At 28.5% G+C, this 16,100-nt stretch overlaps 2 protein-coding genes across 3 annotated transcripts in view; one reads left to right on the top strand and one right to left on the bottom strand.

The window, feature by feature from the left end:
* Nucleotides 1-649, bottom strand: part of LOC142322151 (S-methyl-5'-thioadenosine phosphorylase-like) — a 49,551-nt gene extending 48,902 nt beyond the window's left edge. Inside the window, exon 1 of the mRNA XM_075360895.1 lies at nt 482-649. Coding sequence (XP_075217010.1) covers nt 482-505 — 24 coding nt within the window. The 5' untranslated portion in view covers nt 506-649. The remainder of the gene's footprint in view (nt 1-481) is intronic.
* Nucleotides 650-1,148: 499 nt separating this feature from the next.
* The window catches only part of homer (protein), a 55,757-nt gene continuing 40,805 nt past the window's right edge, over nt 1,149-16,100 (top strand). For both annotated transcript variants that reach the window (XR_012755789.1, XM_075360894.1), the window contains exons 1-3: nt 1,149-1,327; nt 12,403-12,559; nt 14,781-14,912. Coding sequence is in view for 1 of the 2 variants with exons in the window: in XM_075360894.1 (XP_075217009.1) it covers nt 1,302-1,327; nt 12,403-12,559; nt 14,781-14,912 (315 nt within the window). In the remaining variant the exon portion in view is untranslated. The remainder of the gene's footprint in view (nt 1,328-12,402; nt 12,560-14,780; nt 14,913-16,100) is intronic.

Below are 16,100 nucleotides of genomic sequence, written 5' to 3' on the forward strand. Positions count from 1 at the left end.
TTTCTTTTTATACATCATGGAAAAAATATAACCATGAAAATGGAAGGCACAGGATGATATCAGACAGATTACATATATGTAGCATAATTAAATAGCGGTTTGTAATACTAAAAGACGCATGAAATATTATTTAGCAAAAATAACATTCGTCAACAAGAAACTTATACGAAGTTACAAAGTCAATATAATGGTATTTTTAAAGTACAATTTTAACAATAATTACATTTCTGTGAATATTTGAAGGAAGTAACCTTGGCATTTTCTGAGAAATTTTTTACAAAATTTCAAAACAAAATAAATATGAATTCACTCTTGCATTAATTTTAGTAAGAGTTTTGTTTTATGAAGTAAAGTTCTAGTTAATACAGATTAACAACGCAATCTTAATAAATTTCCGTGTAAAAACAGAACGCATTAAACATGGATTTCTTAAAGTTTCAGTAGTTTATATACTTGAACTAAATCCTAAATAAAAACTTACTTTGATTTGGTACTTCGAGCTCATTTTTTAATACGCTTCATACAAAACTAGCATACAAATAATATATACGTTCTGAAACTCAAGTAACGTGCTAATCTCAGCAACGACAAAAACAAACAACACCTGCCTCTAAGCTGCCAAACAAATAACTATTACTGGAGCGATCTACTCAAGCAAGTGTGGAAAGGGTGGAGTAACTTTTACTGGTTTCTTGATCTCGTATAGATGGGATTAGAATTAAGAGCATAAAATATGTTATAGATAGATGCTATTATTTATGAAATACACACTTTACAAGCTCTCAAAGTTTTATTCGTCATTTTACTTTATTTCGCTGCTAAGTAAAATTATTTAAATTTTAGCGTATTTTAATTTTCAGTTAAAAAAATATTTTATTGGGCATTTCTTTATTATGATTTACGTATTTTCCCGTCGATCATTATCTAAAAAATAATTTAAAAAATAAAAACACTTTTAATAGATTAAATTTAATTATTTTTTTAGTAATTTATATAAAATTACACTAATAAACACTTTCTACGATTTACAGATTTATGATTGGCAAAAATAGTAATATTTATAATTTATTGTAAAATTGTTAAGTATTGAGTATTTTCAAAATGTTTCTCTTAATTGTTATCCAGAAACGGGCGCAAGCAGAAGAAGTTGAATCCATTCCGAGATCCTAAACTTAACTACACCTGTGAGAGAGGTGTAGTTTCTGATGTTTGTTATTTATTAGTAGTGTGCGTGCGTACGAGTGTTTTATAAGTACAGGGTTAAATTATTTGATAAACAGTTAGGAATAAACGTTTTTGTAATGACGTCTGGGAAGGATACTATGGGGTAAGTTTTATTGTATATATAATATTGTATTTCAGAACATTTGCTCCCTTAGGTCAATGGCTGTACTCATAATTTTCTTGCTATTTTATATACTTTTTAATTATTCAACTACGTAATTTATTAAGTAACATCATTTACGTACAGTTGTGCAGTTTGAATTGGTTGCCCTGATGTTTTCTTTCGATTGCCGGTATCTTTGTAACTTTCTTCAGTATAGACGAATTAATAGTGTGATTCTAGTGCATTTATTTGACTGTTAGGAACTTGTGCCCTATCAGTGTTCTTTTCACTTATATTCAGATTGTAAGAAGTTTTTATTTGCGGTAACATATTATCCTTTAATGTTTCACTTTAAAATAAATGTTCGAAAATTAATCTGTGCAATAGATATGTAATGTAATTTTGTTTTAATTAAAACACAAATTGCTTATAATATAATTACATTTTGGGATTATTTCAAATGTTAATGATAGATAAAAAGCAATAATTTTTAATTTTTTGGCAGCCTTATTATTTTATTACCAAAATTGCTACTATTTTATGGGTTGAACTACTTAACTTTTCACTTCTATGGTAGATATTCTTTAGTTCTATTCTCATAAATATTGCTCTATTTGATTATTTAAGTGAAATAATCTTTTGGATCAAACCAAACAAATTTAATCAAATTTAAAGTATAATAGATTTTTTTTAAATTAATTTCAGAACATTATATTGTGGTTGAAAAGTTTTCTCACTTCTGATAAGAAAGTCTGTCACTTATTCATATTCAGTTCTCAATATTGCTGTATTCTTATCCAAATAGTAACTTTAATATAACTTAAAAAACAAATATAACCAAATATAACTTTTTTTATTTGAATTTCTGATTAGCATGTTTATGTACTTATCAGAAAAATGATGAATTCTGATTTTCTGCGTTAAGGTTTAAGTTATTTTTCATTTTGAAAAAATTTAATTCCAAATTTGCCAGTATTAGTTTTAATATTGAATACTTTTTCCATAAGACATTCTTTATTACTTGTTTGTTGTATAAAAATTAATTATAGTTCCAAAGATAAGAACAGGGTTCAGTTTAAAATTCTCATTTATTTATAATAATATGGTCATCCATATTTTCTGGGTAATCTCCCAGAAAATATGTGTAATTGTGTAATTTCTAATTATAAAAGTTCACTACTGTTTGCATTTATTCCTAAAACTGCAATTTTTATGAATCAGATGCAGTTCAGGCACTTGGTAGTTTATGTTTTAGTTTTACTATTAATGATATTATTGATTGTGATTGCCAAATATTTTATTTGGTTCCTCTGCTAATTAAACTAACCTCCTCAGGATTGAAAAACTGTTTGGTTTTGTAGTAGGCCACTTGCATTTTATATTCTTTCAATATATATTTTATATATTCTTTCAACTTATGTATTTGTTTGTATTTTTTCAATAGAAATATTTTTTTGACATTGTTTTTTTTTTAATGTCAGATAAACATATGTGTGTGGATATGAATGATTTCTTAGAATCTTTTCCAGTAAAATGTACCAGAAGAATATGAACAATATGTATTTAATTATGGGAAAATTTCAGATATTTATGTAAAAGATATTTTTTAAATTGAAAATTAATGAAACTACTTATAGTAACAATCAAAAGTAATTGTTTGTGAAACCTTTCTTTGAACAAGCCAGATTATGACCCAAGAGTTTTTTTAATTTTTATATTATATTATTAGTATTCTAGTTAATGTGTTTAATTATGTTTTAAAGCACAAGCAGAAGATGAGATCACTAGATTTATTTCTAGTATAGCAATAGTAGAGTAATAATATGTATAGTAATAGCTAGAGAATGCTATTATCTTTTACTTTTTTTTTTGTATGCTGGTACCAGTTTTTCTGATTTGCTAATATGACTTTTAGATTTGAAATTAAGCCTGTCTCATTAGAAAGTTTGTTAGATTTGTTTTGTATTCAGCTGAATTACTTTTATTGAATTGTTCTGCTTAAAGCTCAGTGTTTATTTCCAACAGTTTAAACATCCACAACTAACTGAAAATCTTTTATAATTACTTATATTACTAATTTTAGATTTTTACCTTCTCCTGTACAATAGGTTTTGACTGAAGGAACTCCTCTCTAACAAAGAAATTAAATTGTATAGTTAAATGTAGTGTTTTATAGTAGTACTTCTTAATTTCTAGCAGTATAATTTACCTGTCTTTGGATTTGCTCAGAATTTGGATAATGTTTTTTATATTCGACTTCTTATATCTTTTTTATATATTCTACTTCTTAAATATTTTTATATATTCCACTTCATATATTGCTTACTTTTCAACAATATGCAGTAGTTTAGCTTTACTAACTCTTATGATGGCTTTCAACCATTTTTTCAATGTTAATTATGAATCTTTTATTTTTTGTTAACTTCAAAATTTGATACGTGAACCCAGTATGCTGAAATAGATGAAGTAGTAATAAATAAACAAAAAACAGTTTTGAGTATTCACATTTTTACACATTTAATCACAGTTTAAAATTATAAACCAAACATGCGTTATCCATTAACATAATACAGTTCATTATGAAAAGAAATTATAAAAATTTCCACTGGTGTTTCAGGTTTTTTTACTGTTTAATTATATATGTACAGTGAATAGCTTTAAGCAAACTGACCAGGCTAATGCTAATTTGATGATAAATCACTTGTTATATTATGTGTATATATAAGAATAAATCTAATCCATATTTTTGCAATTTAGTAAATTATCACAAATAAAATATTTATTTAAAATGGGCGATTTTTAAAATACCATCAAAGCAAATTTAATGAATAATTTTTAAAGAGTTATGTCAAAATGTTTTCAGGGTATAATGTACAACACAAGTTAATAATGCTGTATTGTGTAAATCTGGTTTGGTCTGTTATTTCAAAAGTTGACAATTTTATATAATTTTCTTTTATGATTGTTATGAACAGAAAGATAGCAAAAGTATTACTATTTAATTGGTTTCCCTAAAAGTAATAAAATTAAATTATAAACAAATTATTTACTTATTCAACAAAGTGGATTAACGTAATATGTTATGGAAAATTCCATTCTTTCTTGAATGTGGAAGGAAATAAAGATTAACAAGACTTTTCTTACTTTTTATTATTATTTTTAAAAAAATAATAATTGTAAAACAAAACATGTATTGTACATTATATGTAATTCTTCTTTCTCCTTCTGGTCATGAGAGAATCTGGATATGAAGCGTTCAGATATGGGGAGATTTTGCTGTATGTCATATTATTTCTAATATGCAAATATAATATGGCTGACTTATATTTAAAATAATTTTGCAGCTTATAATGAGCTATCTGTGAAAATTGTACAGTATAAAAAGTGGATTTGGAATGATTTATATAGCACATTGATTGTAAATACTGATGATCATATCTATCTAACTTGTGTAAATCATTTGTGTTCACTAATAGTGTACAGATGAGTGAAGTAATCAAGGTTCATGTAACATGTGCATCTCTCTCTTTTACCATTGATTTCTGTTTCGCTAGTCACAGCTATTGTGGAGTGAAAAAATTAGAAAAGAATGACGACATAACTGTTGACAGGAGCAGTTGCTTTTGAGAATTGTGTATTTGGTTTATTGAAAACTATAACAATGGAGGCAAAATTTGTGGTGCTAATTTAATTGTTAAAACTGATGTTAAATGTAAAAAAATAACTAAAAAGTATTTCACATTGAAATTATATTAAAATATTTCGCATTTTTATTGACAGGAAGTTTCCAAAGTATTTTCAGTATTACATTGAATTATAGATCTGTTTCATTGCTGTTTATTCCAACTGATACTTTTAAGGGCTGAAGTATAATGCACAGTTGAATGTAACAGGAGAATAAAATTGTACAAAGTGAGAGGTATTGCCATCTTGTAGTTTCATTCACCTACTACTAATATTCTAAAACTTGTTGATTATAACTCTCATTTTCTGTGAGTCGCCATTGTTATTTAGTCAAGTATGCCTGCTATGTCAGTATGTATAAAACAACAAACAGTGATTAGATTTTTAATAGCAGAAAAAGTGAATGCTAATGACATTCATCATCTAAAAGCCATTTATGGTGATGAAACTTGATCATATTGAGTAAGTGAATAGGTGTATCTGTGAAAATGTGGACAATAAAACTTTGTGCATCAGAAGCTGGTAAAGTGAACATTGAGGATGAACTTTGCAGTGGTAGACCAGTTTTTGTGGCTGATGAGAAGCACCAAAAGGAGATGTTTCTAATGCTTGGCCTATACATCGCACACAGCTGCAAAGGCTCTTGTGAAGTTGAAATTTGAACCTAATCCACACTCTTCATACTCACCACATTTTGGAACCCTGTGATTTTCACTTTTTTTGCAATTAAAGAGGGAAAGACGGATATTCATTTCACCACAAATGAAGAACTGAAGGCTTCAGTGAAGTGAATCAAGAAAAGGCTGCCTCATTCTTCCTTTGATAGAAAATTTGTTCACTTTTCGGAGAAATATGTAACTATAAATGCTTATTATATGAAAAAATAGCTGTAAGTTTTTGTAATGAATAAAATGTACATTTGTGTGTCACATCTGTTTCATTTAACTATCTCTTTTTATTTGTGAGTTATGAGTGACTGTGCATTACATTTCAACCACTCTTCAAATATTATATGAAATATGCCTTAATGATTTAGCTTATGTCATTATTGGAATAAACAACATATTAATGTGATATAATAATGAATAATTTTATATACACGTGATTTCAATTAGCTTTAATGATTTGGTTCATATATAGGTAAAAAGAATAAGCTTGCAATTTTGCTGATTGTTACTGTAATTCTTAAGTCTTTAATTGTGGTTTACATCAGATTAATTGGCCAGATTTTATAGTTTATTTTAGATTGTATTTTGTAGTTTTTTTTCTATATTTTAGACAAATCTGTTCAATAGTTGCACTTCTGATGATTAAATTGAAATACTTATATTAATGTTTTATTATATATTTTTAAAGTACGTTATTTGGGGGGTGAAATAATCTTAACTGTAATTCCATTATCATTTCATATTCTCTTTGTAAAACAGTCTTGACTACATAAATTTAGTTAGAATATTTGTGTATGTATAAAATGTCATTTTATATACCTCTGTATAGATACTTATTTATTGTTAACATATGTCAAGAATCAAATATCCTATATAACTGAACAAATATAATTTTATGTACATATTGTTTTGCTATTTTATGATTCTTGTATAATTTTATTGGTAAGATTTGTATTTATGTATAGTAATTTCTATAATTTTCATACATATAACTTAAAATATTTAATGTGTTGAGCTCTTATTTTATAATTCTTTACATAAAATCATATTTATCTCTCTTCACAAAGAAATTTAAATAGTTATTGTCAGAAATAAGTTGTTATAAATTATATCATAATTACTTTATATAATTCCTTACTTTTACTCGCATTACAGTTATATTTAAATGCAAAATGTATGTCATGAGTAGTAACTTTAATGTAATAATTTTAATATGGTATATTGATCAGTTTGTCAAGTTTACTTTATAATAATAAATATTGGCTCTACGAGTGTTATACGATTTATAATAGGTTTTTAATTCAATATTCCTATTTTCCCTTTAGATCATGTTCTTTGCATTAAAAGTTTTTACTGTTGTATTGCATTTTCTTGTAAACATTTAATATAGATATAAGGTTGGCGACCATCTGTGAAAAGGAATCTGAAAAAAACACTAAAAATTTCATTTACAGAATTTGAATAAATTTAAAAGAAGAAGTTGCCTCTGGAACCACTGTAAGATGTTACTTCTGCGGGTGAATGAGGATGATATGCATGAATGTAAATGAAGTGGTGCAGTCTTGTACAGTCCTCAGGTCAACCATTCCTGAGATGTGTGGTTAATTGAAACTCAACCACCAAAGTCTCCATGATCTAGTATTCAGATCTATAAAAGTAATTGCCTTTAGTAGGAAGAGTCAGAACTATTGAGACATACTATTCAGACTATAAGAGACATCCTATTCTGATTTTTTAAAAGATTTTCACTGTTGCCAAGTCAAACTTCACATATATTGATGTTTATTACTTAGAAGTTATATAACTGTAAATTTTTATTGTTTGTAATTTACTTTTAAACAAAATTTTAAATTACTGAGAATTATATAGTACAAAGATTTAAATCTTTTCAATTGATTTTTCATATCACATCTGTTCAGAATTTAGAGTTTAAATTTCTTTTAGTGTAAATTTTTTTGTACAAATATTGCCCCTATATATAATAGTAATATTTGAATTTCAATTAAATTCCTCGTTTTTAACAATCATCATTTGCTTTATTTATCTGGATTTGTGTTAGCAATTAATTGTTATTATCATTTTAATGTTGAACTCAAAGAAAAAAAATATTTTTTTCAGGAAATAAGTTTGTCATTTGACTATTGGTTTCTGATTGTTTTGGTATAATAAAAGATTTAAATTCATTAACTCTTTAGATTAGAGTGAATGTATATAATGATGGTGTATTAATCATTGGAGTAATGTTCTCTTTGCATACTCCATATTAAAATTGTCTAATTGTTAAGTATTTAAATCTACAAACTTTTTTTAATGAAAAAGTGAACAAAATTTGTTTTATTGAGTTTTGAAAACTCGAATCATAATGAGATAAGGTGAATGGTTTGTGTTGCTATAAATGAGATTGTGTCATTGGTTGTTTTTGGGACGATGAGATCAAAAAAATTGTTTACTGAGTTTGTATTATTCACCATAAAGTTTTAAACATTCATTGTTGAAAATAATTTTCAATGCCAGCAGTCACAAACAGAAAAATAGCACACTGTTTTTTATTACATATCATGCAGTTATGATTGATTGTAATAACTTGACGTAACTTGTAGTATGTACTATCCCTGTACCAGTTTTTTCTTCTGTGAAGAAAGTTGGACATCGTGCATTTCATAATATGCATAATATGGAAGATCCAAACAACCCAGTTATAGGGTCCTTTATCCATCGGTGCAACACAACTGCAGCCAAACTTGTTTGTGACAGTTGTATGAAAGCTGCGTCGCACGTTCTTCATCCACTGATCGCAAATCTCCTGTAACTTATGATCAACATAAAAGTTCTTTTTATTAGTCAGTCTGCTTCAGAATGGCAAATTGTGCAGTTCGTGATTGTAATGTTGTTGCATACCAGTATTTGAGAAGGCTTCAAAGAAGATGGAAATTTTGTGTTTATCCTCTCATTTGCAAAAATCGGACACGTTCAGCTTTTCTTTTAGCACAAGAACTTGCAAAAGATGAAACAAAGTTCAAAAGTTTTTATAGGATGTCCAGAGAACTGTTCAAGGAGCTGGCCAAAAAACTTCATCCAATAATCAGAAAGAAGGACAAAACAGGAGGAGATGTGTCAATGGAAGAAAGACTTCTAAGTACTCTAAGGTAAGATGTATTTGTAATTATTATATTGTACAAAAACATTGCAATATGGGGTTAAATGTAAGATTGAAAAGTTTGATGAATATCAAAAGTATAATATAATAAACTGTAAAAAATAAGTAAAATAATAAACTAAGTGTTGTGAAGGTATTGCACCATTCAGAGAAGTTGGTATTGCTGGTATTCAGAAGGGTGTTATTGCTGAGAGTTCAAAAGGATTTCAGTTCCACGATACGATGGTGATTATGGCACTGATGAAGTATCACTATGCTCTGAAGAAGTACCACATCACTGTAATGAAGTTGGTTATTCTGAATACTAATCAGTGTAGCACCTTCATTCTGAACTTTCAAATTGCTGATCAGTCATACTTTTCACATGTGACAGTAGTTTGAGTAAAAACATTTTCCTAGGACTGTCTTCAGTATCGGTGACAGCATTTTGCTGGGTGCAAAAGTTGATGAAAGCTTTGACGATGTCTGAAATATTTGGTTGACTTTTTTATTTTTTAGCACTGTTCTTTGTTTTTGGTCTCACGAATTCATGTATATCCTGGTGCTCAATGATGGGTGATGCTGACTGCAAACTTGTCGAAGCAGGTTGAAATGTACTTGGTAAACATGTAGTGTTTGAGAGAGCAAGTTTGGTTTATGACATGAGTTCTTCATGTTCATCCATGTCATAACTTAGGATGACAGCTTCACTTCCTCTTAAGGTATAGGTGGCAAATTTCCCATAACATCTGATAGTGATGGCTTCATGAAAGGAACTAAAAATTGTAGCACCTCATTCAAGTAATATAGTTTCTTTCATTTGTCTCCACTATGACCGGGTTTCAAATTTCTTGAAAAAACCATCCGGATGTTTCTCCATTTGTCCCTGCAGATAGCAACTGAAACAATACAAAAATATATAAATATTTATAACCTAATAAAATTAAATTATGAAATCGCTTAAATAAAACAAAAAACAAATGTTATGAATATAAACATGGTGCAACCAAGATAATGTAGGGGGAGACTTGGCTTTTAAATCCCCACCATCATCATTTGATCCTGCCCATCATTTACTCATTGTAAACGTAGTTTAATGTAGGGGGAAAAGAAGAAAATTATATCTTATTACATTTTTGTTTCTGTTTTCTTGTTTCAGATGCTTGGGAAGTGGATGCAGTTTCTCCTCACTATCATGTTACTTTACCTGTGGAAATTGTACTATCTGAAGAATAGTGATTGAATGCTGTCAAGCTATTTGGACAGTGCTGCACAACCAGTATATGCCAGTACCAGATAAAGCCAGTTGGATACAAATATTGCAGTGTTTTGAAGCTCTTTGAAACATACCCAACTGCGTTGATGGCATAGGTGGCAAGCATATCTGTATTAACAAACAACCTGGAAGTAGTTATACATCATTTCATTCGATTGTGCTGATGGGAATTTTATTTTGATCGAAACAGGATACCCAGGGAGAAACAGTGATGGTGGGATTTACAAAGCTTCAAGGATGAACCATTCCCTTCAATGAGAACTCTTGATTTACCTTGGGCATTGCCATGGGCATTACCTCATAACAATACTGGATCATAGTTCTCATTTTATTTTGTTGCTGATGAAGAAACAAAACTCAGGAAAACTCTCATGCGACCATATCCTAAAAGACGACTCAACAACCACATGTATTTTCAACTATAGAATAGGCCATGGTAAGAAATGTGTGGAATGTGCTTTTGGCATGATGAGCCAAAAGTTCCAAGTTTTGCTGAGTACTATAACTTGTAAAAGAGTATCATCAGTGATCAATATCGTGAAAGCAGCATGTGTGCTGCACAACTTCATCAGGAAGAGAGAAGGAAAAGAGTATTCAGTAAGTGATGATAACAATTATCAAGATAATTTTGGCCATCGACAATCAATGCAATTGGTTAACATTGCTCTTGTTGATGACATCAAACCCCCATCAGTTACAGAACTATTTATCTCAATAATTTCTGACACCGAATTCAGTATTACCTTGGCAGTGGAAATATTATGTGTAAAAATGTATAGATAGTACGATACCATATTACTTCATCATAATACTTTTTTCAGTTATTTTCAATTACTTCATTTAAACGGTTTGGTTTATATGTTATAAACATTACGAAATGTAACTCATAAACATGACGAAATAGGTATCTACATTGCACTGAGCATGTTTGCAAACATTTAAACATTTGTGTAACATTGCATTAATTATATATTACTGTAATATTATTATGTACATATTTGCAGTTATATATATTAATATTATTATTATTATGTACTTACCACTCGTATCAACTTCTTTGGCTGCAACTTCCCATGCCTTTTCCAGAACAATCGTGTGAATAATTTGGCACACTATAGTAATATAAACACGGATGCTTTTTCACAGATCCCACTAGTACCTGATCGCAATCTGACAGTAAACTGAATATTTAAACCAAACTGAATAAAATACACATAAACCGGGTACAGAGCTAAACAAAATCGTCAAAAGCAGATTGCATGAGAGTAGGCATGCAACTGACAAGCCTGTCATTTTGGAGTTTGTCATTTGTGAGTTGATCACAGGTTGCGCTGAAGTCGCATCAGTGGATGAGGTTCAGCGCAATAACATGTGTCCAATCATGAAGCAACTCCTGTCCAACAATTAGGTGACATTTTTTGGAGTTGGGTCACAGTTACATTGTACCGGTGTACAAAGCCCAACAACTGTTCATTTAAAAAAAACCATTTTGACACCATCAAAATATATGGCATCAAATTATTTCTGTCTAATACAGTTGTATCGTGTCTTAATGAATTTCATTCCTTTCTCATAGTTTTCAAATTTTTATGAGAATAATCATAAAACATTCTAAAGTTTAAGAATTAAAATTTGTAGACTGTTTATTATGCTTGAAAAGTGTAAACTTAATCCCTTAACCTGGAGTATTTAAATGTTAGTGCTCTTTATTTTTTTTCTGTGGATCCTCTTAACTGTAGATATGGAAATAGTGAAATAGTCTTTATAAACTCTTTTAATAGGATTTACAAATGCTCCTTTTCTTGATTCTGTATCACACTTTTTAGTAACTAATGCAATAATTTCATGCCCTTCAGAATGAATTACTTTGTTTCTTTTTTGATTAGGCTTTTTAAATTGAAATAATTAAATAATTTAATTTAAGTTTAAAATAATAATAATAATAAATTCTGTCCGTAAAAATTACTGATTATCTCAGTAATACCCTCTTTAAATTAAAAAAATATTTGCCTAAAATTAAAATGTAATGAAAAAGAATAATAATATGGAGAAAAATGTATAAAAGTATTAAAACACAAATCATTATTAGCTCACCATGTCTTTTAAATAACAAATAATAAATATTGTTGTACTGTTGATTAATGTTTTTAGAAAGTCATCCTTTCATATGGAAGACTGAGATTGAATTCAGATCAGCATGACACTATCTTTACATTTAGAAAAATGTTCCTACCGTATTTCCATGCTCAAGTTTATGTGATAAAATAATAAAAAAGAAGTATAATATTTTGTTGTTTCATTTCTGTTTTAGTGAACAACCAATTTTCACCTGCAAAGCTCATGTATTTCATATCGATCCAAAAACTAAACGATCTTGGATATCAGCCTCTGCATCAGCAGTAAGTGTTTCATTTTTTTATGATTCAACACGCAGCTTGTATCGTATCATCAGTATTGAGGGCACAAAGGTAACTACAGAACTTGTTTAAGGGTTATTTATTTTCATATTTAACTAAAATTATAATATAAAAGGATTTATATTGAGAATTTGTATATTCAAATTGAAAAACTTGGTGATATCAAACAGCATGAAATTAATTAAAATGTAGTTTTCATAAAAATTAATATACATTACATGCATGTTGTAAAACTAGTATGTCAAATTAAAATGATAAAAAAAGTTATTTTTAAGTATTTTAAATACTAAAACACTTGAGGTTTTTTAATGTTTTGGGTGAGATTTCTTTTTAATGACGTGGATTAGAGTAAAAATAAGAATCATCTACTAATTCTTTTAGACTGAATTTACTTATGCTAAGACACTTTCCATTTACTCATTACTAATTATTCCTCTGTGCCCATTTTTCTTTATTCTTAATATTATTTAAAAAAATATTTAATCTTAGATTTTATGAAATGTAGTATAAGGGAGCAGATGACCTTTGACCTTTGAACGACCTTTGAATGACACTCTTTTCAGTAAAAAGAAAGTAGGCTAATAATTAAATAGAAGTAATTTTGCTCTGCTTTGTAATCAGTTACCACTGAAGTTAAAAAAAAAACATTGTGCACAGTTTTTATTAGTTTACCTCAAATGTTAGTAGCCTCTTCTACCATCAGAAAGTTCATTGGCTCTTAAATTCCTCTAAATCCTTCTCAATTAAACTTAAAAAACTGAGGGGGGAAGATGTAAAATACAAAAAAAAGGTGTGGTAGGAAACAATTTTGTATATATTAAATCTTCTCTTATGATGAATTCAACTATTATGCAGAGAACTATTTTCAAACATCATTGAACACTAGACAGTGTGTTTTTAAAAATACAATATTTTAAAAAATACATTAAATTTAATTTATCTGTTAAAAAGCACACACTAAACTCTTTTACAAATCATTGTTTTTAATGAACTGAAGTAACTTGTATGTTTTGATTGCTTATAGCCTTAAACAACAATAAGTTTTCACATATTTTACTTATTCAATACTTGCTGTTCAAACAGGAATTTAATGTACGTTGGCTTTCAAAGTATGTTGAAACAAGCCTAATAGAGTCCAAAAGGTAGCAGAACATCTGGCTTGGCCATAGTCTTCTTGACTATCTTTGTTATTGTGGGCAAGATACTTTCAATGATAGTATTAAAGGTACCACTGCAAATTAAATAGTTAAACCATTCTCTGAGCAACATATAATTATTTTCATCACCTTCTTCAGAAATTCTTTTCTGCATAATAGAACCTGTAGGTGCTGCAATGAATCTTGAAGTTTAGACTACGACAGCTATACATTACCTGTTATCCAAATAGAAATTTTCATTTAATTTTCACCCACAGAAGCAAACTGTTTTCATGTAAATACAATTTATTATTTTGTGTTACTGGTTAGTATTAGGATTACTTTTAAATATCTTCTGACTTTATAAATAGTTAAGTATTTTACCATAAAAAAAGAAATATTATTGAATATTTTTAAATAGTATAAAAGTATAGGCCTATTCTCAACAAGTATTAGAAAAATTATGAAAAATAAATTTACTGGTTCATTATATTTACTTCTTATGAATCTATTAGACAAATTACAGAACTCCACTTTCTTTATAAAAACTGTGGTACAGTAATGATACGTATCACCGCATGGGTTATACATTACTTGATTTAGGCCAACATTTATGACCTACACAAAGTAAAGGGAGGGAGGTGTATTGTGCTGTTCAGTTGTTAGCTCATCCTTGTTATACAGAAGGTAAAGAAAGTTACTTATGAAATTCCTGCAAAGAAGTAAACTAACAAAAAACTCTTGTGTAACTTGTTTCTATTCAAAGAGTTCAAATACTATGGCCATTATCCTTTGCAATATGCCACATCCATTAATACAAAAGTTTTTGTGGAGATATATATTTATTTTCAGACGTTAAAGAGAAATTTCAGCTTTTTCTTTTATTTATTAGAGAGTGTAATAATAGACTGTTAAAGGAATTCCAGCAAGTTTGTATAGTACAAAGACATTTTTATTTTGAAAAGTGTTGTTTTAAAGAGAATATATGGTTATAAAAGCATTAATATCTGTCAACTTTTTTTATTAATGTTGAAGCACAGGCCTGTTGAACTGTAATTGATGGCATTTTTAAATTCTGATTAGCTTACAACAAACCTCTAACTTTTATTGAACTTATTTGTATTTTTTATTTGTAGGCTGTCATAAATAGCACAATTACTCCTAGTATGACTTTCACTAAAACATCACAGAAATTTGGGCAGTGGTCTGATATTAGGGCAAATACTGTATATGGCCTTGGATTTTCATCTGAAGCAGAGCTCAATAAGGTATTACATACAATCTTTTTAATGTTTTACAAACTTATGAATTTATATAACTGATGTTATTGCTTTAAAATTTGAGTACTTAGTTTGTTTCATACTGCTCTACATAAGCTATAAACAAATAAGTTTTATTTGCTCCATGGTTAAGGAGTGAAGATAAAAATACTGATACTTTATGAAATTGTCTTACATGTATTTCTTGAATTACCTTAACTTTTGTTTAATAATGTATATGGAGCCTGAATAACTATATACATTATTTTAACTAATCAACACAAACACTTACTTATTATCAAATTTGTTGATAGGTTCCTATTCTACTTTGCTTCATGGTATAATCAATAAACATTGAGAATGATAATCCTAACATCACAGTGCTATCATCTGTTATTATTTAAGGTTTAAATCTTGAAGAATTAGATTTGGGGTTAGCTTAAATATTATAAGTTTTTGAGAGAAGTTATCAAGTATTAATTTTTATTAAACTAAATGAGAAAATAAATTAATCATTTCAAAATGAATAATTAAATGTTATATGCAATTTAAATGAAAATTTTAACAGATTGGTAATAATTGAATTTATTTCTAATGTTTTGGGATTATAAGTAAATTGTTTTTATGTATAAAAACAAATTTAAAGTAATAGCAAATTTCTTTAAATTTGCTACTTTTTACTGGCATATACGAGGTCAGTAAGTAAAGTAATAAGACTAGTTTTTTTGGCAGCCAAACTGGCAACTCTGTAAAGTTACTAGTAAACGTAAGGTTATATGAACAGCTGACTTATATTAGGTATTAATATTTTTAGTTTACTGTTGCCAAGTGAGACAAACTTTTCATGAAACGAGTTTTTGTTGTGTGTTACAAAAATGAGTGATACTAATTATGAGCAATGTTGTGCAATCAAGTTTTGTTTCAAACTTGGTGAGAATACTACTGAAACTCTTTCAAAATTGAAAAGGGCATATAGAGATGATGCTCTGTCACAAGCCCAAGTTTTTAGGTGGTTTAAAGCATTTTCAGATGGCCGGGAATCAGTTGCGGACGATCCACGCTCTGGAAGGCCATTAACGTCAAAAAGTGACGACAATGTTGAGCGAATCAGAGACTTGATATGATATGACCAGCGATTAACTATCAGAATGATTGCAGAACAATTGAATTTGAACCATACCACAGTCTATCAAATTT

This window comes from Lycorma delicatula, chromosome 3, assembly GCF_047948215.1.
Source record: "Lycorma delicatula isolate Av1 chromosome 3, ASM4794821v1, whole genome shotgun sequence".
NCBI lineage: Eukaryota > Metazoa > Arthropoda > Insecta > Hemiptera > Fulgoridae > Lycorma > Lycorma delicatula.